Here is a 25,406-nt window from a genome sequence, read left to right on the forward strand (position 1 = left end):
AATCGTAAGTAGTACCATATAGTAGGTGCTTAGAAGCTTGACATTGTTCTAAGCTCATTATATGTTTTTAAGTCATTTAATTCTTACAGCAACCCTATGAACTGGATTGTACTGTTTCTCCCATTTTCCAGATGAGCAGTATGAGGTACAGAACAGCTGTGTAACCACAGGCTGCTTGTCGGTGAACAAATGGCAGAATGAGAGTTTGAGTCCAGGGGGTCTGGTTCCAGGGCCCCTGCGCCCAGTGCACTTTATGCCTCTCTGGAATGAGAATGTGGTCCTAGGGAGGAAGTCAAGTGAGCACATAACCTTTGTTGGAAACTGTTGCTCTTATTTACTGAATGTGTGGTTGATCTGGACGCTATAAAGCCAGAGAAGGGCAGGATGGCTCAGTGCGTCAGGACCCCCTCAGAGACACTCCAGGTCCCACCTCTTTTGCAAAGGCAGGTCTGCGTTAGGAAATAGGAGATGACTCAAAGAGCTCCAGCAAGGGGAAACAAGGACTTATTTCTGCTCCTGGATGGTATGCGTGTGGTGTCTAAGGTCACATCCTCTAAAAAAAGTAATTTTGCCTAGAACAGTGGTTTCCAACCCTCTGTGTGCATCAGAATGTCCTGGGAAGCTTTTAAAAGATAGCACTGCCTGAGCCCTTTTTTTCAGTGATTTGGACTCAATGGGTCTGGGTTCTGTGATTCAGAGCTCCAAGGCTGTTGAGTTGGAAACAATTAAACTTTGATGAAGCCGAGTTTCACCAGAGGGCAGCACCACCCTTAACAGGGACTGGTATTTCAGACCAACTCAGCCGCACACAGACAGGTCTGCCCTGGGGTGGGGCACCAGGCAGTCGGGCTGAATGGAGGGATTGCCAGGACAGTGTGAGAGGGCCTGAAACTCGAAAAGGACACATTGCAAGCCACGTAAATTACGTGCTTCCATGCTAAAGTCATGCAACACAGAGACTCAGAACAGCCCAGAGGCCGAGAGGTCCCTGAAAGAAGATGTAAGAAGTGGGGCGCTCGTGCTAGGAGACCTTCCTCGGAGTGAAGTTCTGACGCCTTCACGCTGGCTGTTCCCTCGGATGCGACTGTTCCCCAAGACCTCTGCCCAGTCGATGCCTTCCAATTATGAATATTTGGGCCTCGCCTTAAATGTAATCAACCTCCTCAGCGAGATCCTCCCTGACACGCTGATGAAAATCAGGGCGCGGTCTTGATCTATCCCGTCTCCTCTGTTAATTCTCTGCACGAAACTGACCCCTCCTCGTGGCAGTCTCTGTGCAGCTGATTGGGTTTGGAGCTCCTCCGGCTGGTTGCACTTCCCAGCCCTTAGGACAGAGCCTGACACACAGTGGGACCTTGGAAAGGGTTGAGGAGCAGAAGAGGAAGTGTGGTTTGAGGGAATGACAGAAGTGAGGGTGACAGAGCAGTGACGGCACCCGCAGTGTCAAAGGCTGACATTTCACGCTGATTGGGGGCCTTTAGCGAACCAGACACTCTGCTGAGCACTTTGTCCAGATCCTCTTTTAAGCCGCTCATGCCACCAGCTCTGAGGGAGGTCTTGATATTAGCCCCATGGTGAGATGAGGAAAAGTGAGGTTCTTAGAGATTAAATATTATAATTGGCACAAGATCATAGTTAGGGTGCAGCTGGGTCTCTGCAGCCTCTGCACAAAACCCACCTTGGCCAGCCTTCGGTCCGACTACAACTACTTAACAAATAATCGGTTTCCTGGCTATTTCTAAGTGGAACGTTGGTTTTTGTTCTAGTTTCCTAGTTAAATTTCCTTTTGGAGATGACTGCCTCTTTCTCAAGATTCAACTGAGGGGAAAGGGAGTTTCTCTCAAGGAGGACCTCAGGGTGCTCAGCCACAGAGCCCTCGGGCGATGGTCCCTGTGCTGGCTGTGGGTCCCAGGTCACAGGGTCAGAGCTGGAGCCTCACCCCGATGGCGTTTACCATCCAGTTTTTCTAAAGGAAAGGTTTTTTGAGGGCAAGGCCTTCCTAACCATGTAGGCCTTGGTAGAGATTTGTATAAAAATGTAGTCCTATGAGTAATTTAAAAAAAAAATTCCAAAAGGGCTTGCAAATATAGATAACTTTAAAGCGAATCTTTTTGTAACGTGAAGAATCCTTTGGTTAGTGGAAATTGTCTGTTCCCTGAGTTATGTCCTGAAAGATCAGATTTCCCAATGTCTATATTGAGTTCAGGTAATTTACCTATTCAGAAGGTGCGTATTGAGCCTCTACTACGTGCCAGATGCCAAGGAGCTGCAATGCAGTGAGATCCGTCGGACCGGCCTGCAGGCTGCGCCCCGCGTTGTGAGGGCAGGACAGAGCTCCCTGACTGTGCCTCAAGTCCTCCTGACAGCCCCGGAGCCCACCGTGCCAGAGCAGCCTTCTGTCCTCTGCCCTCACCTGCTGCCCGGCACGTGTTCACTTGGGAAATACATGTGCAGAGGAAGTTTTGTTCCAATAGCATAGGACAGGACAGAAAGAGAGCACAGAGGGGAAATAATAATAACCAGTTTTTGAAATAATCACGTGCTGATGTGGTCAGTTATGATGGTGGCTCCTTGCTGTTAAATATTACGATGACTGGTTAATACGATTGCCAGTGAGACTTCATTGATTCATGCTCAACCAATGGCTTTTCTTATTAATTTCCCAGTATCCAGGAGCAAGATAAGAAGCTTCAGGCTCTGTGGAATGCTTGTGAAAAACTGCCTAAGGCCAATCACAACAACATCCGGTAAGTGGATAGTGGAGACACAGGGCGTGGGCTTATTTGACCTCCAGACACAGCTTCCCGGCTAAAAGTCATGGTAAGTAGCATGCGCGGCACTTTATGATGTCCAGGGTGCTATTAACGCGCATGGTCTCTTTTAAACCGCAAACTACCCTGTGAGATAAGGCAGGGATAATTATTTGCATTTTGCAGATAAGGAAACAGACTTAAAGAAGCACTTTGACTTTGGAGCCACTGGCCATTGGCTAATTCAGTTAAGTTCTTTGATTTGCAAGGAACAAAAATCAGCGCAAGCAATCTTAAGATGTTGGGGATTTGTGGTAAAGACAGGTGTCTGTGGACACCTGAGAGAAGCTGACCCTGCCCCTGCGGGAGCTGGAGGAGGTGGAGGTGTCCTTGAGGGAGTCCACTGGAAGGAGAGCTCTGCACCTTCTCCCGTGCTCTGCACCTTCGAGCCCCAGCCATGTTCCACACGTCTGCCTCTCACTTTTCCTGCTGCCACCCGAGGCTTTGCTTCCCACTGGGCTTCAGGTCTTCCCCACGCCTGGCTCCTGCTGCTTCACACTCTGCTGCTTCGTCACTCTGTGTCGCCGCCAGCGCCCCTCCTGGCCCTGCCACCCTGCCTCCCTGCTTCTTAGTATGTAGAGTTTCAGCGTCGGCACCTGCTGCCATCTGCCTGATTATTTGTGTTCCTGTTAAAAATCTCAAAAGCGACAGAATGGCAGTTCCTCAAAAAATGAAACCTGCCATTCACACACGATCCAGTAATTCCATTTCTGGGTATGTGCCCAAAGAACTGGAAGCTCGGGCTTGACATCTATCTGCACACCTGTGTTCATAGCAGCATTATTCACTGTAGCCAAAAGGTGGAAACCCGGACGTCCGTGGATGGATAAATGGGTGAGCAGAATGTGGTGTATTCCCACAGTGGGATATGAAATGCTGATTCTTGCCACGGCGTGGGTATGGGTGAACCTTGAGGGCACGATACTACGTGAAAGAAGCCAGACAGGTACCGTAGGATTCCACTTACTCAAAGTGCCTGGAGTAGTCACACCAAGAGAAAATCGGACAGTCGTGGCCAGGGAAAGGGAATGGGGAGGTTGTTGTTTAATGAGGACAGAACTCAGTCGGGAAAGATGAAAACGTTCTAGATATGGATGGTGGGGATGGTCTCGTAACAGTTGCCATGGAATTGTACACCTAAAAATGGTTAAAATAGTAAACTTTGTATATATTTTATCACAATTAAAAAAAAAATCCCAGGAGTGAGAATCGGGTCAGTACAGCTCGTGGCATGTCGCTGGCACCAGCCCAAAGCCACTGGCCAGCCCGAGGATTGACTGCTCTTGGCATAGGTCCCACGTCCTGGTCGTGTCCTGTGTGGCCTCCTGGAGGGTGAGGCATGGTCAGGAGAGGCTGTGGATGGCGTTGTCACAGTGACAGCTTAGTGACTACACGGTAGGACCCTGGGTCAGCTGCACTTTCTACAGGGCTGACAGAAGGTGAACACCACCCCCCGCCGCCCCTGGGGGCGTCACAACTTCACTGTGAGCTGAACAAATAGGGTTAGGACTACGGCCTTTTGTAACAGAGTCCAGGAGAAAACACATGCCCCTGGGGTGGTCCTGGGACTTCTTGTCAGGGCCTGGCAGATTTTCAGTGTGTTTTGCCGGAGCTACAATTTGTGCTTAATTCGTGCATAGCTTCTTTATTGGCTCTTTTTTTTTTTAATAATTTCAGTAAGCTGTGATTCACATACCATTGCACCTTTTTAAAGTGGACATTTTAGTGTTTTCTTAATGTATTCATAGAGTTGTACAACTATCACTACTACCTAACATTAGAGCATTTTCATCACCCCAAAAAGAAGCCCTGTTCCCATTAGCGGTCACTCACCATTTCCCCCAACCCTGCCCCTAGCAACCACTAATTCACTTTCTGGCTCTATATTTTTGCCTGTTCTAGACATTTCATATAAAAGAAATGATGTAATATGTGTGGTAGTGCGTGGTGGCTCACGCCTGTAATCCTAGCACTCTGGGAGGCCGAGGCAGGTGGATCGTTTGAGCTCAGGAGTTCGCGACCAGCCTGAGCAAGAGCGAGACCCCATCTCTCCTAAAAACAGAAAGAAATTATATGGACAACTAGAAATATATATACATAAAATTAGCCGGGCATGGTGGCACATGCTTGTAGTCCCAGCTACTCCTGAGGCTGAGGCAGGAGGATTGTTTGAGCCCAGGAGTTCGAGGTTGCTGTGAGCTAGGCTGATGCCACGGCACTCTAGTCTGGGCAACAGAGTGAGACTCTGTCTCAAAAAAAGAAAAAGAAAGAAAGAAAGAATGTAATATGTGGTCTTTTGTGTCTGACTTCTTTCATTTAGCATAATGTTTTCAAGGTTCATCTATGCTGCAGGCTGTGCCAACATTCCTTTCTATGGCTGGATAGTGTGGCACTGTGTGGATATCCCACATTTTATCTACCTGTTCGTCTCTCCATGGGTGTGTGGGTGGTTTCCGTTTCTTGGCTGTGGTGAATAATGCTGCTGTGAACAGTTTGCGTTCAAGTTTGTGTGTGGACGTATTTCTCTTGGGTATATTTGTAGGAGTGGGATTGCTGGATCATACACTAAGTCTATATTTGACTTTTTCTTCATTGGATCTTTCCAGAAAGCCCAATTGAGGGTAATTTCAGGAGACATCACCCCTAGCATGTTGCTGCCAGCGATACCTCAACACTTTATCACTCCTGCACACAGGGAGGGTAGCAGGTCATGGTCATGCCACACTGAGTGAAAAGGAAGGATGGGGACCATGTAACCTGTGTTAGTTGAAGCAGTTATTGATCTCTAGCCAAGTAAGATCTGAGTCCGTCTGTTTTTGGAAAGAGAATACAGAATTCCCATTTCCTGCCACCTGATGCATTTTCATTACAATGCAGGTCGTGTGAGTCTTGTCCTTACGATGTGCGACAGGAGAGAAGTTTCTAGCCCATCCTGAGCGTGCATGGCTGGTGCTAAGCCCTGGTTAAACCTGACCCTTCTGGTTTCTTTTCAGATACTTGATCAAATTTTTATCCAAGCTGTCAGAATACCAAGATGTAAACAAGATGACTCCCAGTAACATGGCAATTGTGTTAGGACCCAACCTCCTGTGGCCACAAGCAGAAGGGTGAGTTCGGGGCGGGAGGCTGTGTGGGTGACGCAGGTGGGCTGCGGGGCCTGGGTGAGGCGAGCGGGATGGCTGGGGCCCCGGGGAACTGCCAGCCTCGCCTGTTTCCCATGCCCTATTTCTGTCGCGGCCTGCTTCTTTTTTAGGCTGGGAGGAGGGACAGAATTCTGTAGATCTTTTTATGGTTGATGGTCTCAGAGCTACAGGTCAGCAGTGAGGGCCTTCTCTGAGCTAATCTAAGTCACCATCAGGAAGGGGGGAAGAAGGGAAGGGACTCGATGGCACAGGCAAGGCAAGCTCTTTCAGGCCCCCTGGACACTCTGTCATCCCAGCGTCAGGATTCAGAGGGATAGCGGACCATCTCCAGGACAGAGGATGGCCTGGCAGTGATGAGAATGAAGGCATTTTGAAAGTGCCTTCATGGACGTTGCTCATGTGCCCTGGGGTTGTCCCCGTTCCATAGATGGGGAAAGAGAAGTTCAGAAAGATGAAGTGCAAAGTGTTTTCTCCAAACCTCGGTCTGCAGAGTTCCAGTCTGGGGCCCTTTCCAGGCCCTGTGGCCGGAGGACCAGGCCTCTGCTGCTGCCTTGGCGCTAGCCCACCGTCCTCATTCTCTGCTTGCAGGAACATCACGGAGATGATGACCACGGTCTCCCTGCAGATCGTCGGGATCATTGAACCCATCATCCAGCACGCGGACTGGTTCTTCCCCGGGGGTACGTGGTAGCATCCAGGGGTGGGGGCAAGAGGCAGGGAGCAGGAAGATCACTGTGAGTTCTCAGCTTTTGAGGCCAACTGCCATTGCCCACAGCCTTCTGTTTGTTTGTTTGAGAGACTGAGTCTTGCTCTGTTGCCTGGGCTGGAGTGCAGTGGCTTCATCATAGCTCACAGCAACCTCAAACTCCTGGGCTGAAGTGATCCTCCTGCCTCAGCCTCTCGAGTAGCTGGGACTACAGGCATGCACCCAGCTAATTCTTTAACTTTTTGGAGAGACAGGGCCTCGCTCTATTGCTCAAGCTGGTCTCGAACTCCTGGCCTCAAGTAATCCTCCTGCCTCAGCCTCCCAAAGTTCGAGGATTACAGGCCTCAGCCACCTCGACTGGCCTGTTCGTTTTGTTTTTAATCCTCCTACACACACATACACACACACATGTGCACCCAGATATCAGGGTAGAGTTGTGGTCGTTTCCTACTCTAATCCCTGTTTCAAGGGAAGGTCTGAGATGAAGGTGTCCACTGTGCTGACCACGTCTGTGGACTCTCCTGGTCTAACATCCACACCGTGAGTTCTTCAAATCTACGAATCATGGAGTGCTGGTACGGGAAGGACAGAGAGGTCCTCTTTCTGCTCCAAACCCTTCACTTCCTAGATGCTTCAGGCGCCTGAGGCCTGAGATGGATGGGGACTTTTATTCAGGGCTTACAATCACCTGGGTGCCCTACGCTCTCCTTTTGCCACCCTAAGCTGTGCCCCTGGAGTTGCCCCTCAGCGTGTCCTGGTGAGGCTCAAAGGCAATGAGGTTCTTTTTCATACCTGCTTCAAAGTTGGGCTCTCAAGGCAACTTCCCTAAGCAGGGGATTCAGAGATGTTCTGAGCCCTGGAAACCCCATTCCATAAGCAGATGACTTTCAAGGGTGATAGCTTTGAAGAGACAGCAGTAGCTACACTAAATTCGGTATTTGCTTTAAAAAAAAAAAAACAAAACTGGTGCCATACCTTACATTTCGAGGATACTAAGGGAGTGCTGTTGGTTGTGTGACAGCAGCCCTTGACGCACGTGAGGGTCACATGTTGCTAGTTCCGTGCTCCCTCCGTTAGAGGCAATCAGTTAATGCTGATCTGCCATCGAGGAAGTTTGGTTATCTTTCTTTTGCTTCATGTGTTTTGACTGTGAGAGCGCTGAACTGCTGATTCCGTAAGAGTTGGTGGATGGAGGAAATCAAGATAAAGAAGTAAAGTAGACAGGAGTTGAAGGCAGTGATTCCTCAGGTCCTAACCCATTACCATTGCGGACGGGCAGAGCTGTGCGGAGCTAATTCACTCCCGCTCACCGGGAAAGGATGGGACGAGTATGTCTGTGCATCTCCTTGATAGCCAGCAAACAACCTTGACGAAATCTTGTACTACTGCTAACCTTTTTAATTTATTTTCTTTGGGTTTCCAGAAAGACATTATCATCATCCACAAATATTAATATTGCCTCTTATTTTATTTTCTTAACTAATTTCATCGGCCAGCATTTCTCAAATAGTGTTGAATAACAGTGACGATAGTGGGCATTGCCATTTTTTCTGATTTGATTAGGACTGCTCTGAGGTTTCACCCCTAAGCATGAGGTTTGAGAAAGATGATTCTGTTTCTGAAGGTAGCCATCTGTTACTGTTTTACTAAGTTGTTTTTATTTTAAATCACAAATGGACATCATTTTATTAAATGCCTGTCTAGGTGATCACATGTGTTCTCCTCTTTGGCCTACTAGTATGATTAATTATATTAATAAGATGAATTAGTGTCAATAGATTACCTAATGTGGCACCGTGGGATGACATTTTTCCAGGGGCAAAGCATGAAGGAAGTGTTTCTGCTCATCCCTCTCCTGCCCAGGAAGGGAGTGACAGACCAAGAGTTCACGTAATACCGATTCTTTCTTCCCTGCAGAGATAGAGTTCAACATTACAGGCAATTATGGGAGTCCAGTGCACGTGAACCATAATGCCAACTACAGCTCAATGCCTTCCCCAGACATGGACCCCGCTGACCGGCGCCAGCCCGAGCAGGCCCGCCGGCCCCTCAGCGTCGCCACGGATAATATGATGCTGGAGTTTTACAAAAAGGATGGGTATGAACTGGTGTCCCTTTCTCAGCACTGGGGATTGGGGGTGGTGGGAGGTGGAGGAGAGACCTAAGGAAAACAGAATTATAGGAAGGCTGCACTTAGTCTGCACAGTTCAGGTGACCTGTAGCGATTAAGCTGTCCCCTCATCCTCGATGCTTTCATGGGCACTCTGGGGTGAACGTATGTGGCTGGCTTCCCTTTGGGCCAGAGGTAAGTGCAGCCTTCTTAGCTGACACAATTGTGATCAGTATCAATTAGTTCTCATCAAAAGAAAGAAAAGTCGGTCAACAAGGAGAATTAACAAGAAATACATAAGCACTTTATTTAGACTCAAAATATACACGTGTATACAAATTCTTGAATTTTTAGTGGCTTTACCTTGATTATAGATCTCCAGAAGCATCCTTGCACAAACACCTTTGATTGCAGTTTAACATCCCCAGGTTCAGTCTCTTTAAACTAGAGAGAAAACCTAAAACTTGAAGCAGTCCAACCGTAAAATCCTTGTAGGTTTTTAAGATGTTTTCCTATCTTTTATTATTAACAACATCCATACTTACTTTGATGCAGTTAAGCAACTCATAAGTGCATTCAACTTAGTTTGCATGGAAACAACTGTTTCCATGCTCATATTAAATCAGTTTTCATAATATTTTACTACATCATATGGTTCCGTAACAAGTAAAATGGGCTTAAACAGGTTTCATACCAAGTACAGCTGACTCGTGGTGGGCACCCACTCAGCTGTGGCAGCCAGAGGACGTGGACTTGTGGCATGTCCAGGGGGCTGCAGGCACCAGTGACTGTGCCTCACCGAAAGGCGTGGGTTGCATCCATTGGCCAGCCGAGCCAGTTAAGTAAACTTTGGTTACGAATTAAAAATCCCTACTGTAAAATGGAATTTAGCAACTGCTCCTTCAGAATAGCTGGGAATATAAAGTACTGAGTGGAGTATCCGAAATGCAGACAACAGGAAGTAAAGCAACCACGACCTCCCCCTGTCCCACAGACCACCGGGCAGCTAGAAAGCTCTGTCTGAAAGGGGAATGGCCTAAAGGGCTCGGGAGGGAAGGCTGAAAATCCGAGCGCTGTTGAGACACGTGAGTCTACTCCTTACCCTTCTTTCTCTGAGAAATTAGCATAGGAGACCTAGGGTTGGCAAAGGAGACTTAGGCCTATTTCTTGGGATGGTGGTGGAGTCTTCAGAATGCCACTGTCCCTTCTTCCATTACCGTACCCATCGGAGATGATTCACGTGTGAGGCAGATGGAGGTTGGTTGTGTGCCCTGTGCGAGTGTTTGTTGTTTTCTATCTAGTGGGGAAAGCAAAAATGGAAATTCTTAGAAATTCAAGTGAGTCAAAGGAACTTAGAATCAGAGAGACAGAGACAGCTAGAGAATGTATTGGAATTTGTCTTTAAATCTCATTCTGGGTAACTCGATTCCTTTGTGAAATCTCCATAAGCTGAGGGGGTGTCTGAGGGTGAATTCTGGCCCTGGCTAGGTTATGCAGAACGCCTGACGTTTGGTCCCAGGTGTTTCTGCATCAAAAGTGCGCTCCTCCCTCCTCCCTGCCACGCCTGGTCTCATTCCCAGTGTTCCCCGTAAAGCAACCCAGATGGCCTCTCAGAGAGAGTTGTCCCTGCAGAAGCACTGAGTACTCACAGTCTGCTGGCCACTGTCTGTGGGCAGATGCAGAAGCTTGAACGATGATATTTTAAGCAGATGCCTCATCTCTGATAAAGTTCCCTTGCTTAATAATTTTGTAAATGATATGCCCATTCTGCATACTATTCTGATGTAAAGTTGAAACTGCCACCGTCTACGTTAAGAGTGTAGGAGACGCACTGTGTAAGTTATTGTTGCACATAAAATAAAATACATAGTATGTATTTTTAAAGTTGTATTAAATATTAAATTCAACGGAAGTCTTACCAGTTTGGGGTAACTCCGAGTTGTCTGGGGTATGTGGCATCTGTACATATGTTTTAAGGTACAGTGAGTTTGTAGAAGATCAGTTCTTAACGGGCTTTAAGAGAGAGAGAAACCTAAAGTTGTAAGTGTGTGTGGGGAGAGGAAAGGAATTTACATCCTCTGAGTCCGTACGTTATCTTAGCAATATTAGGGCAATTCCTTACATTTGTTCCCATTTCTGACCTTTTAAAATCTATGAGATGCATTTTAAAGTCTTCAAACTGCCCACTGAAACACTAACAAATTAAAGCTCATTGAAGTTTCTTGGCTAGGTTAAAAAGAAAATATGAATTATATATCAGTAAAGCTGTTACTTAGAAAAAGAAGAAAGTTTGGGGCAGAAAAACTGGATACAATTTGAAAAAAAAGGATAAGTTCCCCATCTGTGTCAGTGACATTTTCCTGGGCTAATGGCTATTCCGTCCTAGACATCACTCAAAGTAGTTTACGCCCCTCACGACTCCGGGCTTTGGTCCTGATGCCTTTCCAGTTCATGATGACACAGGGGGCTGAGTTTATTTAGTGAGTCCTGGGTCAGATTCAGGACCTTTAATGTTGAATAAACATTATCCATCTTTGTGGCAGGCAAAATAATGCCCCCACCAAAACCAAAAAGATACCAGGTCCTAAACCCTGGAACCCGTACTTAGTACCTTATTTGGAAAAAAGAATTTTGAATATGTGATTAAAACAAGGATCTCGAAATAAAGAGATTATTCTGGATCATTGGGGTGAGCCCCACATGACATCATATGCATCCTTACAAGAAGGAGACAGAGAGAGATTTTACTACACACAGAGGAGGAGACATGAAGGTGTGGCCAGGAGCCAAAGGGCATCCACAGCCACCAGAAGCTAGCAGAGGTGAGGACGGGCTCTACCCTGGAGCTTCTGGAGGGGCACAGCCCTGCTGCCTCCTTAATCTCAGCCCAGTGATGCTGATTCCAGACTCCTGGCCTCCAGAACTGTGAAGGAATGAATTTCTGTTGTTTACAAACATTGTGGTACTTGTTACAGCCGCAGGAAGCCAATACGACCATCCACTGCAGCTCCACTCGGAGAGCTTGGCGGTGCCGATGGCAGCACATGCTCAGGTTGTCCTTCCGCTGCGTGTGGGGATCCGACTGCCCTCTTCCCTTCCGCTGCGCGCGGCCTGAGTGATTCGCTTGACTGGTAGATGGGATGTGGCAGAAGTGATGTTCCGGGACTTCTGAGGCAGGTCAGAAGAAGCCTTGTAGATTCTTCCTGGGTCTCTGGGGACACTGGCTTTTGGAACTCAGCCACCATGCTGCATGGAGGTCCACACAGCCCCTTGGGGAGAAATTGAGCCCCACCCCCACCCCAGTCCCCAGCGCCCACAGAGCACCACGCTGACACCCAGCACAACCTCCCAGCTCTGCGAGTGAGTGGTCTTGGAGGCATCGGCCCAGGGCAGACAGCCTCAGCCAGTGCTGTGTGGTGCGGACAGGCCGTCTTGTCAAGCCTGCCAACACTGTGGAGATCTGTGATAGGTTTGGGGGTAGTTTGTTAAATAAAAGATAGAACAAGCTTTAAAAAAAAAAATACTGATGTTCTGCACCCCCACCTCCCAAATCCTCCCATCTGATTTAATAATTATCCTTCCCAGGATTAGGATGTCTTAACAGCACTCCATGTGACCCTAATGTGCATATAGGGTTGACAACCACTGAATAACATTGTTGTTCTGAATAAAGAATTTGGCAATGGTACAATTTTTTTTAACTTATTAAAACTTTCCTACTGGTCTGGTGTGGTGGCTCAGGCCTGTAGTCCTAGCACGCTGGGAGGCTGAGGCAGGAGGATCACTTGAGGCCAAGAGTTCAAGACCAGCCTGAGTATGAATGAGACCCCATCTCTGTAAAAATTAGAAAAATTAGCTGGGCATAGTGATGTGTGCCTGTAGTCCCAGCTACTCGCTAGGCTGAGGCAGGAGGATCGCTTGAGCCCAGGAGTTTGAGGTTGCTGTGAGCTAGGCTGACGCCACGGGACTCTAGCTTGGACGACAGAGCTAGACCGTATCTCAAAAACAAACAGACAAATAAACAAAACTTTCATACATTAGCCAGCATGATATGTAGATTGTCCTCACTCCGCCAACACTCAGAGCAACAAAGTATTAAATAAATTGCTTTCTGTACTTAGCTCCCACTTAGAAATTTTAGGGTACAGGTTATGTTTTTTAGTGTCTTTTTTATTTGTATTATTTTATTGTTTGATAGAATAGTGAAATTTATATCTTAGGTCGTTTGTCCTAAATAATAAATGAAAGCAACCCCACACATGCCTTCTATTTTTCTGACAGTGGCAGAATTCCTGGTCAAATTAAATATTTTTTTCCGTACTGCTTTCAAAAGAGTTGGCCGAAATGGCTACACTTTCTTGCTTGTTGGTCAGGAGGCACCTAGTGGGCAGCAGTGGGCTGTGGACTCTAAGCATTTGTCAGATGCCCCCCTTGGCTGCATCCCCGACAGAGCCTGGCTGAGCTTGGCCAGGGCTGTTGAGGGACAGTGGAGAAGCTCAGAGGCAAGAATGGAAATGGCAGCCAGGCATGGTGGCTCACACCTGTAATCCTAACACTCTGGGAGGCCGAGGCGGGAGGATTGCTAAAGCTCAGGAGTTCGAGACCAGCCTGAGCAAGAGCAAGACCCCGTCTCTACTAAAAATAGAAATAAATTATATGGACAACTAAAAATATATATAGAAAAAATTAGCGGGGCATGGTGGCGTGTCCCTGTAGTCCCAGCTACTTGGGAGGCTGAGGCAGGAGGATCGCTTGAGCTCAGGAGTTTGAGGTTGCTGTGAGCTAGGCTGACGCCACGGTACTCACTCTAGCCCGGGCAACAGAGCGAGATTCTCTCTTAAAAAAAAAAAAAAAAAAGAATGGAAATGGCATTGGTGATGCAGCTGATCCTAGCATCCTGTCTCTGTCCTCCCAAGGGCTGTCACCTTCCCTTACCTACTCCTCTCTGCCTCTCCTCCCTGCAAGTTGCCAGCCTGAGACTTCAGACACGCTTTAAGGACCACGCCGCCTGGTCCCCACCTCTCTCCCGAGTTTCCTCAGCACCCTCTATCCCTGCTGCCTGCTTGCTTCCTGCTGGCTCTGGCCCCTGCTCTCTGCACGTGTCCTGCCGGCTCGTCCATCTGTCCTGTTGCCCCTGCTCAGTTGTAGCCTTCCACAGCCTGACACCCACTGATGGCGAGGCCCCGGCAGCATCTGTGAGGCTGCCCCGCAGACCCAACCAAAACCTGCCTGGATCCCCAGGGGCTGGCAGTCTGTCTGCAGAGATCCAGTCACCTTGGCTCTTTGTTCTCAGAAGACTAACATACAGCTCCTCTTTCCAAGCTTGAAACTGACACACCTGCAGCCACTTCGCCGGCTCCACAGTGCTCTGCTCCTCGGAGGTTCCTGCCAGAGCCGGTTGACAGCAACCCAAAAAGTCTACCAAGGATGTTTACACCAGGGCTAGCGGCCTCCCTTGGAGCTCAGCGTAGCGTGTGACCCATTACCAGCCTGTGCTTGAGCTGTAGTGCAGTGAGTCTTGTTCCACCCATCTGGTCTGTTATCTAGATGTTCAGTAATTCAGAACAGGCACACTTCACTGAGAGTGTGCTAGAGCAGTCTGAACTGTGTGCTCTGTGGAATACTAGTCTCCACTGGTATATTGTGAGTAGGGGGGTGGGGTGGAATCCGATGTCTAATGAGTTCCTGAAACATATGATTCAACATGTTTAAACCAGTGTCTTTAGTGTACGACTTCCTAGAGTCTTTAGCATGCTGTTCCATGCCACGCATCTCAGCAAGGGGGCTGTGGCATGCATCATTTCCCAAATTGGTTAGATCACAAAGCCTGAGATAATCAGAACTAGTGTCCCAAGGGACTTGTTTTATAATTGCCGATTCGAATGTTTTCTGTAGATCCTACAGTGGAGGGATGAACAGCACATGGAAAAAAGTAACCCTGAAAGGGATTACATCATGGACCAGTGCCTGAGCCTGTGATAAGGCAAGGCTATCTAGAAAGTCATCTGCAGACAAATGGAAAATCAGACTCATTTTGATTTAGGGTTGTCCACATCAACTTTGAGAGGCTTCTCAGCTTCCTACAGAGGACTTCTGTATTTGTGGATGCTGGGAGCAAGTCTGAAATGTTGCCAGAGTCCTTTGGCCTTTGTTTGTCCTGGGGAGGTTAAGATACTTTGTTGCTACTTACTGAGAAGAGAAGTTATTCCCAGAAGAGCTAGAAAATGCCGATTCAGGCCTCACAGGGTGAGTGTAGGCTAGGCCAAGTCTTAGGAATCTTAGGTTCCCTTGTCACTCACCTTTGCTATCCAGGAGAACATCTGCGGACCCCAGCGGTCCCCTGCCACCGCAGCAGGGCCTCCACGTCCATCTTGCTGTCCCTGCACTTCCAAGACTTCAGTGGGTATTTGGGAAGCTACCAGGTTTTCTTGTCTCTGCTTTCTTGGCTGGCCGTTGCCAAATGTAACTGATCTCTAGAGCAAAAACCAAACCATCCAAATCTCTACAGACTTGAACACTTAACAGCCTTGTGTTGGCTGACACCTCCTCTGGCTAGGATTCTTCCTGAGTGGGATTCAAAAATAGCACTGTGGCACTGTGGATGTCTATCCTTCAGGGGAAGAAACCAAATACTGCTAACCTCCTGGCAATTTATTACCTAGAATGGTCCACAGCAAACTCCTGCTCAGTGGTAAGTGTGTCCTACCTGGAGACACCTGTTCTTCTTGGAGCTGGGATCTTCCAAATTTCAGATTTTAGCTTTCTCTTTTTTTCTTTTTTTTTTTTTTTTTTTGAGACAAAGTCTCACTTTGTTGCCCAGGCTAGAGTGAGTGCCGTGGCATCAGCTTAGCTCACAGCAACCTCAGACTCCTCGGCTTAAGCGATCCTACTGCCTCAGCCTCCCAAGTAGCTGGGACTACAGGCATGCGCCACTATGCCCGGCTAATTTTTCTATATATATTTTTTTAGTTGTCCATATAATTTCTTTCTATTTTTAGTAGAGACGGGGTCTCGCTCTTGCTCAGGCTGGTCTTGAACTCCTGACCTTGAGCGATCCACCCGCCTCGGCCTCCCAGAGTGCTAGGATTACAGGAGTGAGCCGCCGCGCCCGGCCTCTTTTTTTCTTTTTCTTCTTCTTCTTCTTCTTCTCCCCCAACCCCCGCCTCCCCTCCTCTCTGGGTCAGGCCTTTGTTGCTTTTCATTTTTGCGAGGTCTCCATCCAGGACAGGTTGTCTGAAGGGCCAGGCACTGGCTGGGGTTAGAGTTGAGGGTGTGGATTGGAAGATCCTGACCCACAACTTTGATTTTTTTTGAGACGGGATTCCGCTGGGTTGCCCAGGCTGGCTTAAATTCCTGGACTCAAATGATCCTCCCACCTCAGTGTCCCGAATAGTATGACCCACAGCTTTTAGTGGGCAGGTCCGTCACAGGACATTGTGTGCTGTGCTTGCAATGGCTGTAAGTGAATTTGTCAACTCCTCCCCACTGGCCTCAGTTCCTCAGCAAAGACAGGCTTATCCTAACCCCACCATCATGGGGAGATTGCAAAGGAGTTTCCTCGCATGGTGACCTTGCTTGCCCTGTGACGGTGCCAGTTACCCCGGCTTGGAGAAGGGGCTTAGCAGTGAGCAGGCGTCCACGTCTGCTGCCTGGCCCGGGGCTGCTCTAGCTGACTGCCGAGCACCTGCTCACCAGTACGACACTTCACTGCGTGCGTCCCTCGTGAGGCCCCAGCTGTTCCGCTCGTCCTGGACCTTGTCCTTACCGCGTGTGGCCTGCCAGGCAACTGACTTGAAAAGAGGGATGCCACTTCATCTCCAACATGAAGGAGGCATTTCGAGGTCTTCTCGTTCTACTCCTTCTCCCTGCTCACACTGTGAGAATAGTAACCCTATAAATAGCCCTACATGCAAAGTCGGAGCTTTGGAATCAAATCCTGGTTACTTCACCTCTGAAGGCCTCAGTTTCTTCGTATGCAAAATGGGGAAATCATAGTAAACACCAACCTCAAAGTAATGAAATAGTAGTATGAAGTTTTTAGAACAATGCTCGGCACGTGGTAAATATTAGCTGTTTTTTAGTGTGTGAACCAGATTTTTGAGTGACATCCTCATGTTTTTAAGACAGCAACATGGCTGGGCCTCCTTTTCCACTGTTGGGGTATCTGGAAAAAGCCCTTTTTTTTTTTTTTTTTTTTTGCCACCTCAGTTGCTTGAATGTGTTTATCTGTCTTCAACTTACCATGAGCAATTGAGCTAATTCTGTAACACAAAATCTACTGAAACCAAAAGAGACTGGCCAAGGACAGCTGAAGGTTGCAGGAGGCTCCCAGGGCATGGGATACCCACGGGATACCCTCTGTAGCCAGGATACGTGGCCGTTCCTGGCTGTGTCTCCTGCGCCCAGTACAGTTCATTTTCCAAAGAACCTTTCAGCCAAGGTGACCCTGATTCCTGCCTCCTTTTCTGCCCTGATGACCTAAGCCGGGCAGTAAGACTTAGGAAGGTTTGTGAGGACCCACGCCCTTTATTTTTCTGTTCCGTAGCCTAGAGTCATCAGAGTGGGCTTTCAGCATCCCCTCTGAGACCCATATTGGCCCATCCAACCCACCAGAGCCCTGCAAGACCGAGGCACCTTAGGGAGAAAGGACTGCTAATTACCTCTATTCCTTGTTCTCTGTTCCCTCCTCTACTTCTGCCAGAGAACCCACCCCAGAATCTTTTGATGTTTAGGGCCAGTGTTAGGAAGGGAAGAAATCTGATGGCAGACCCTCTAAACCCAGGTGCCATAACCCAAATTGGGTCTTCCTGGCATCTCCAGCTCGTGCTGTGTCTGATTCACGGACAGACTATCCTTTCCCTCCTTTCATCAACATATTTTACACTTGTGTTCACTCTTTCTTTCTCCAAGTGGATTTTAAAAAGTAAAAAGTACCTGGCACGTGTAAGAACAAAGCACTATTGTTGACACCACTACTTACTGATTTCTTTGTAAGGGCTGAGGACTTTGTACACGTCCTCTACTGATTCCTTACAACAACCCTAAGGGAAACAGATGTTATCACTTTCATTTAACAGAGAGTAATCAGAGCATACAGTTAATAATTGGAAAATCAAGGATTCAAACCCAAATTCTCTGCCTCCAAAGCCCATTGCGCTGTGCCAAGCAGGAGAGGGGGTCAAATCACATTACACACAAACCACACAAACCAGGCACTGGCCTTGATGTTTTCTCCATCAAGATGTCCTCTGATTCTCTGAGCCTCCACGCTGTCAGCCCGGTAAAACACGATTTGCCTAGCTAGCCAGACCTCTTGCTGGACCACACCTTGTGTTTCCTTCTGTCACGCCCCACTACAGCCCATGGGGTGACCACTCACCTTCTGCAGCCAGGTCGTGGTGAAGGGCATGCTGAATATATCTTAGACTCAGTAATTGGTAAATTACCCTCATGGAAATGTTGGAAGCGGGAAAGGAGGTATTAGCCTCATTCTGCAGATGAGGAGAGAGCTCTACCAAGTCAGTGAACTGCGACTAGAAGCCTGGGTCATTCCAGAACCTAATCTATGATACAGTCTTATGAAAAATACCGAAGTGTGCATTATGATAAGTGCCACACCAATATAAGGTGCTGGCAGGCAGGGAGGAGTGGAGCTGGGCAGACTGGACTTCAGTGGGGCTACTTTGCCAAAGTGAACACGTGTCAGCCAGCCCACCCCCTGTGAACCCCAGTGATGAGCAGGGACAACTCGGGATTCCCTGTCGCTTGTCTCCTTACCCTGAGAGACTAGTGGGAGACTCCCATATTCTACACGCTACCTACCTCCTGCCACCAGCAGGCGTAGAAAAGCCAGAAGAGAGGCCTCCTCCGTGGGGGTTGACTCCTGGACTCTGCCTGGTGCCTCCTGCTTACTGATTTCCAAACTCTTTGCTGCTTAGAGATCTTTCCTGGCCTCTGGCTTCCTGCCTTCACCTTGATCCCACTATAAAGAGATCTGGAAACCAAGTTGCTCTTGGTTTTTACCAGAAATGCTGGGCCATAGGCAATCTCTGCCATCCAGACTGGCCTTAGGTATCCATGCAGTGATGTCTGCCAGAGTCAATTGTTTCTGATTAATTCCACTTCCGTTTTGTTCCTTTCTTAAGAAACACAAGCAGTTCTTTGATTCTGGCTACTGTTGCTTCTTTATGTGATAAAACAATGAACAGAAATGTGTGAACTGCTGATATGACTTTCTGGTTGGATGCCCCCATCTGCCAGTGGCGTCCCCTTCTTGGCAGCGTACTGAGCAATTGTGTAATTTCTGTCTTTGGGTTGAGTTTTCTCTGGACATTCAAATGTTGGAATAGACCAGTTTGCTTTGGAAGGTAAATGTACTTTAGGCCTCCAAGAGCATTGCTGCTGCCTTTGTGATTGAGTCACTCTGTAAAGATTCGTATTACTGTTGGAAATGCCAGGGAACATCCAGTGCGTGTTCCCTGTGAACATGCGATGCCGCCTCTCGTAAGAAAGTCATTTCAGCTGGGGAAGTGGTGATTACCTACAGCACTGCCATCTCGTTATAAAGGCAGAAGTAGTACATTCAGCTGGTATTTCTCGGTTGCTGACATTTTACCAGCGACATTTAGCAGGTCTCACTCAGTACCTACCCCATGCCCAAGCTGGCACCTTCCCTTAAAGCAGCTGAAGATCCCCAGAGAGCCTGGTTGGTGTCTGAGGTTGCTGATACTGGAAGATGCCATTGGAAATAGAAGGCGTCCCCCAGCAGCTCTGGCCTGCGCCCCCAGGGTGGGCTAGGTCTTTGCAAGTAGAAGAGAATGGAGCAAGGAAGAGCGGATTGGGGGGACATGCATCCTTTAGGGCTCCTTTCGCTGGTCACCTCAGGAAACATCTTGCATGCCTGCCATCCTCACCGACCCCTGCAACTCAGTGGTGTCAGTTCCCTTCCCCAGGTGGAATGTAGAGCTTTTTGTGCTTTCCATGCTGACAAAAACTGAAGCCTGGAGAGCACGGTTTGGTAGTCCCCTGCAGCCCACGTTAAATACCAGGGGATACAACTGGACTCTGTCCCAGTCTTGAGTGGCCCCCAAGAGCATCTCTGGACATCCTATAAAAGGCACTTATTTATTGGTGGAAGGTTCTCAGACCCAAGATGACTTGAGAGCTAGTGGGTCCAGGGAAGACACGTCCTTGCCCCTTCCCCATCCCAGGTGACTCCTTGAAGCCATCCAGACCACGAGAAATGCTAACAGTGGCACTAGATGTGGGCCAGTCGGTGGGGATCGTAGGGAGGAGGGGAGTCAGGAAGCTGTCCTAGCCCATGTGTAACTGGTTTCAGCATCACTCTTCCCCTCCTCACTCCTCACCGCAGGCTCCATCCCATGCCATGTCTCCTTAAAGGACCCAAATCCCACCTGCTACAACCAAATCTCCATACTTGAACCTTTTTTTTTTTTAAATCTTGTTGCACTTCTACAAGGTAAATGTGTCCTTTACAAGTGGGCAGGGTTTCATGACCGGTGTGGGTGACCATCTGGTAGGGAAAAAGTGAGAGTGAGCGTGTGACAGCCTCATGCCCCTACCCCACTGTGCACCTAAGTGATCGAGACACATGCTGGCCGGGAGTGTATGTTTTCTCCCTGCACGAATGTCCGTGTCTCCCTTAATACTAGACATGTGAGATCTTCTTAGTCAGTGAAGCCCTTGACTGAGGCCCACAGTACCAGTTACCTCCTAGACCAGAGGATCTCACCTCCTCCTAAGCCCACATAATTCAGAAGTAAGCAGATGGCTACTTCTACCAATTTCTCTCTGCCTTCTGCCTCCACCTTCCCCACACCACACCAACATCAACTCTTCAGCTGCTTTCCGTACTCACCTGTGTGCTGGGGAGGGTTTGCGTTTCACCCACATAAAAAGAAGAGTCACTTTAACTAGGGACCAAATCATTTGTAGTAATGTCATAGCACAGTGAAAACCCCACCCAAGACCCCGACCATGGAAGGAGGCCCCTTGCAGAAAGACAACATTTGTGTCCAAAGGAAGGTGTAGATTTTTTTTTTTTTTTTTTTTGACACTAATATCTGTATGTTTCTGTCCCTGCAGCCTTAGGAAAATCCAAAGGTACGGTATCCTCTGGTAGCTATGAGGCCATTCCAGTCTCGTAAACTAAGCCAGCTATGCGTCGTAGTGAGCTCTGTGAGAGGGTGAATGCGCCGTGTTTGGTTGCTTGGCCAACTTACCTGAAGCTGTGTGCCCAGGATGAAAATAGCATCCAAGCCCAGAGGGACCTTGGGGTTAGCAGCCCCTTCCCTGCTGTGTAGACAAGAGGGAGTGGCCTACAGAGATGTGACTTGGCCAGGGTCCCCAGCGGTAGGGGACCTGGGGCTGGGTAGAGCCACCTCACAAGGGCGTGTGTTGAGATGTCTCCTGCTGGTCAGTTCCTTGTTCTAGTTCAATGCCGCCCCCTTTCCTGCCCTGCGCTGGGGAGGAGTGAGCGCCCCGCCCCGCAGTTAGGCCAGTTCAGGAACCAGGAAGGCTTGGATTCTCCTCCCAGGGAGCTTGTCAGGCCATCGTCCTAAGGCCAGCTGGCTTTGGCAGAGGGCTGACGCGCAGCTTGGGGACGCCAGCGTGCTGCGACTGTGCCCTGCTCCCTGCCAGGTGACAGGACTGCCCTGGCCGCGCCTCGGCTGCCCGGGCCGTCTGGGGCGCCCGAGCACAGCCCCAGCGCGTCGCTTCCCGCCGGGGTGCTAAGCTGCGCTGCTGCCTCCTGACTCGGACTCGCTTGAATGTTTCCGCTTCGTGGGGGTGGAGGGAGCCTCGCCCCTGTCGCCTGTCACGCGTGGGTAAGCAGGTGTCTTTTGTCCCTCGCCAGCATGGGTGTGAGGGTCATGGACACCTCTTGGGTGGCTCGAAGAGGCTCCTCGGCCGGTCGGAAAGCGTCGTGCGCCCCGCCCTCCATGCAGCCGCCCGCGCCGCCCGCAGAGCTGGCCGCGCCCCTGCCGTCGCTGCCGTCGCCGCTGCCGGAGCAGCCCCTGGACAGCCCCGCGCCGCCCGCGCTCTCCCCGTCCGGCGTGGGCCTGCAGCCCGGGCCCGAGCGCACCAGGTAAGCGGCCGCTGCCGCCCGCGGGTGCGGGGGTGTCTGGGCTTGCTGCACTCGGGCCTCCGGGATTGGGTCACTTCCCACCCCCCAATCTCGCAGCAGTCACGTCTGGCTTTCTGCATCGCGCTGGCACCGAGTAAGGACCGCAGCTCCCTGGGTTCCCACGGAAAGTGCAGGCTTCCCAAGCAAACACACAGGGGCAGCTTGCTAACGCCGGGAGGAATCTTACATCCCAACGCCATTTCCCCTTCCGCTGGCTTTATAATTACAGTGGTCCCCCGTTATCCCTTCCAAGACCCCCAGGGGATGCCTGAAACAGCCAGTAGTACCCAACTCTACCTATACGGTGATTTTTCCCATACCTACATACCTGTGATCAAGTTTAATTTATAAGTTAGGCAAAGTAAGACCTTAACGATAGCTAAAAATAAAGTAGAGCAGTTATAACACTGTACTGTATTAAAAGTTATGCAAATGTGGTCTTTCTCTCAAAATGTCTTTTGTGCTGTACTCCCGTGTTTTACAGACCACAGTTGACCGTAGGTAACTGGAGTGGCCGAAAGTGCAACCACAGATGAGGGGGGCCACTGTACACTATTTTGAGATGTAGAATTTCAGTGTTTCTCCACTTTCTCCTCTTCCTTAAGATTTACAGCAGCCATTTTTACTGCCAAAATGGGAAGGAGGGAAGGCGAAGTAGCCGCACTGGGCCCCAGGGCCTTTGCACCTCTGCGTGGGTGCATTTCCTTTCTTTCAGGGCAAGGGGAGCGGGAGAGAAGTCCATTCCGTGGCCGGCTTTGGGAACATTAACTGGAAACTCTCTCTGACCAGAGATCAGAAATACAGTCAGTGCCCTTAAGGAGCTGATAAGTAGTTACAGCACTCGGCGCCTGGCCCTGCCTTGAAAGGGTCGTGACTGGAGGGAGGGGGATTCTGGAATCGGAACTGCACCGTGAAACACCTTTGCTGTTTGTTTCTGTCTATTCTCAAACAGCAATTCAGAAAACTAGGAAAGCTGCTTGAAATCAGACGCTGCTGTGCCTTGTGTCAGGGGCGTGGCGTTCCTGATGGCCACTGCCGGGAAAGTTGTAGAGACTTTGGGAAGCTGAATCCTCTAACCTACGTCTTCCAGCAGACACACATGCATTCTCGTACGCCCTCATGCACGTCACCACCAACACACAAACACACGAACGCCCACACCAACCTTCTAAACAGGAGGATAGCAGCCTTTTTTTTTAACTTATTTATTTAATGAGTAGAAGATATTTTCACTGTGAAATCGGGAAATGACAAAGGGAAAAGTGGAGAGTCTCAGAGCTTGGGAGGGAGACCTGACACTGGGGGTTCTGAGGTTGCTGCTGATGGCTTCAGCTCAGAGCAGGTGCCGCCCCTGGCTGTGCACTTGAGGGCCTCAGGTGAACTTGGGAGATATGGAAGCCGGCACAGCGGGTTCAGTACAGAAGCAGAGCCCGGGGATGGTGGGCCAGTGTGGCTGACAAGGAGGAAAAGGACACACAGGAAACCGGCTGAGATGGTTCCCTTTTAGGACACTCATCGGCTTCCTCCTGATTTTCCATCTTATAAAGGACACTTGGTGCCATATGGCATTTGGCATATAAATGACATTTCTAAAAAATGCCCCTTGAAGATGGATTCCCCCAGGCTCTGAAGGCGGTCTAGGAATGTTATGGCTGGGTGGTCTTGCAGAGTCACCCGTGGGCAGGGAACGTCACCCACTGGTTCAGATTATCGGAAAGGTCAGTCACATTGCTCTACAGCCATATGTCTTTCCTTCCCTTTCGCCCGGGTTGACTGGCTTTCTAGCTTTTTTGGGGTGTAAGTATTCTTATTTGTTTTACACCACTTTTTCTCTCTCCACGTGGATTTTTCCCAATACAAATGGGTGTTCCATTGTTTTTGTTTGTTTTTTTCTGTTTCCTGGACATTTGCAGCACAGATGATGTTTGCTCCAGTGGCCGGATTCCTGTTACGGCTCCCCCTCCCCTGAGGATGGCAGGCCCTTCCTTCCCTCTGACTCGCCCCACCTTCCTCCCCCCACCCCGGGCCCCACCTTCAGCTCCTTCCCGTCCAGCCAGGCTCGGCCTCCGCATCCTGCTCAACTGCTTAGCATTAACGCGATCTCTAAACTGCTTCCTGCTTCTTGGCACCCAGCTCACTCACTGAGCCATGCAGCCCCAGAACTAACCTGTCCTCACACGTGCCTTAACCGTGCCTCCTTCATCTAGCGCTCCCAATAACCATCCCACACCCCACCTGTCCCCACTGGGTCAGCTGCACCTATGCTGGCGAGAGAGGACCGGGCTAAGTAGGTAAATACTTGTTTCTGTGCTGGGGAAGGTGTTGCAGGTGGGAGGGGACAGAAGGAAGAGCTCATTCCTAGATCCCCCGGATAGATGTCTGTCCAAAGGAAGGAAGGAGACTCTGTCTCCCCAGAAGAAGCAGTGTTCTGATTTGCTTCTTTCGTGTTTTCCGTGATTGTTTGACCTTCCTTTTGGTGGTGGCAGAGCTGGATGGGAAGGTAGGCAGATATTTGGCATGAGTGCCAGGGTGCCTGGTGACCTTGAGCCGGAGGAGGAACAAAAGACAAGTCTTTGTCCAGCAGAGTGAGGCAAGGGTTTTCTGTTTTTGTTTTCACTTTTTGTTAACAGAATAGAGAAGGGAATTGTTGCTTTTCTGGCTCCTCTGGGTAAAGCGGCTTTTTTCCCTTGGAGAATTGCCTCGGTGTAGTATGAAACTCATCCTGAAAGGGAGAGAATGTCCTACCGCCTGGAACGTGGTCTTTCCTTTATTCCTCCCCACAGGGCACTCGACCTGTGCTTTTATTTTATTATTATTATTATTATTATCATTATTTTAGAAACGGGGTCTTGCTCTTGCTCAGGCTGGTCTCGAACTCCTGAGCTCGAGCGATCCTCCCACCTCGGCCTCTCGGAGTGCTAGGATTACAGGCGTGAGCCACCGCGCCCAGCCTCAACCTGTGCTCTGGTGCTGTGCGCTGGTCCAGCCCAGTTCCCTGCTCCCACTTTCTCACCTCGGTGGGCGTGAGGGGTAGATCCTTATTGGTATTTCCTCCAAATTAATATTTGGAGTTTCTAGATACATGTAAGGAAGAAATAGGCCATGAATGCTCTTATGGGGGAAGAAACAGCCGTTGCAGAGAATGTGGGTTCCCAGAGTCTGCAGCCCCACCTACGGGCATCAGAGTCCAGGTAGGTTCTCGTGAGCGTGACAGACAGCTCCCAGTTCCAGAGCACCTGCCTGACTCACTAGTGGCTGCCTGAGAACACTATAGAGGGGCTGTGGAGACAGTTACTAACATGTGCCCTCGCCAGTGTGTTGGCAGTGGTAGGGAGTGGCAATCTGCCACGTATGTGCTGTCCCTGATCTGTTGAGCCAAGTCGAGTCAGGTGTCCTCTAACGTTTACTTTATCCTTTGGAGAAGGCCCGAGAAAGAGCCTAGCAGTAAGGATGAATCCAGTCTGGGACCTGGTGACCTAGGGTGTCCTTTTGT

At 49.3% G+C, this 25,406-nt stretch overlaps 1 protein-coding gene across 5 annotated transcripts in view; it reads left to right on the forward strand.

The window, feature by feature from the left end:
* Positions 1-25,406, forward strand: part of ARHGAP44 (Rho GTPase activating protein 44) — a 175,017-nt gene that overhangs the window by 139,882 nt on the left and 9,729 nt on the right. For 3 of the 5 annotated variants that reach the window (XM_069481953.1, XM_069481950.1, XM_069481954.1), the window contains 5 exons: positions 2,667-2,747; positions 5,804-5,917; positions 6,542-6,633; positions 8,577-8,757; positions 21,644-21,874. In XM_069481953.1, the coding sequence (XP_069338054.1) occupies positions 2,667-2,747; positions 5,804-5,917; positions 6,542-6,633; positions 8,577-8,757; positions 21,644-21,874 (699 nt within the window). Of the gene's footprint in view, positions 1-2,666; positions 2,748-5,803; positions 5,918-6,541; positions 6,634-8,576; positions 8,758-20,874; positions 20,893-21,643; positions 21,875-25,406 lie in introns of all 5 variants that reach the window. The other 2 variants (XM_069481951.1, XM_069481949.1) reach the window with 1 other exon arrangement.

The sequence above is a fragment of the Eulemur rufifrons genome, chromosome 9, assembly GCF_041146395.1.
Source record: "Eulemur rufifrons isolate Redbay chromosome 9, OSU_ERuf_1, whole genome shotgun sequence".
NCBI classification, from domain to species: Eukaryota; Metazoa; Chordata; class Mammalia; order Primates; family Lemuridae; genus Eulemur; species Eulemur rufifrons.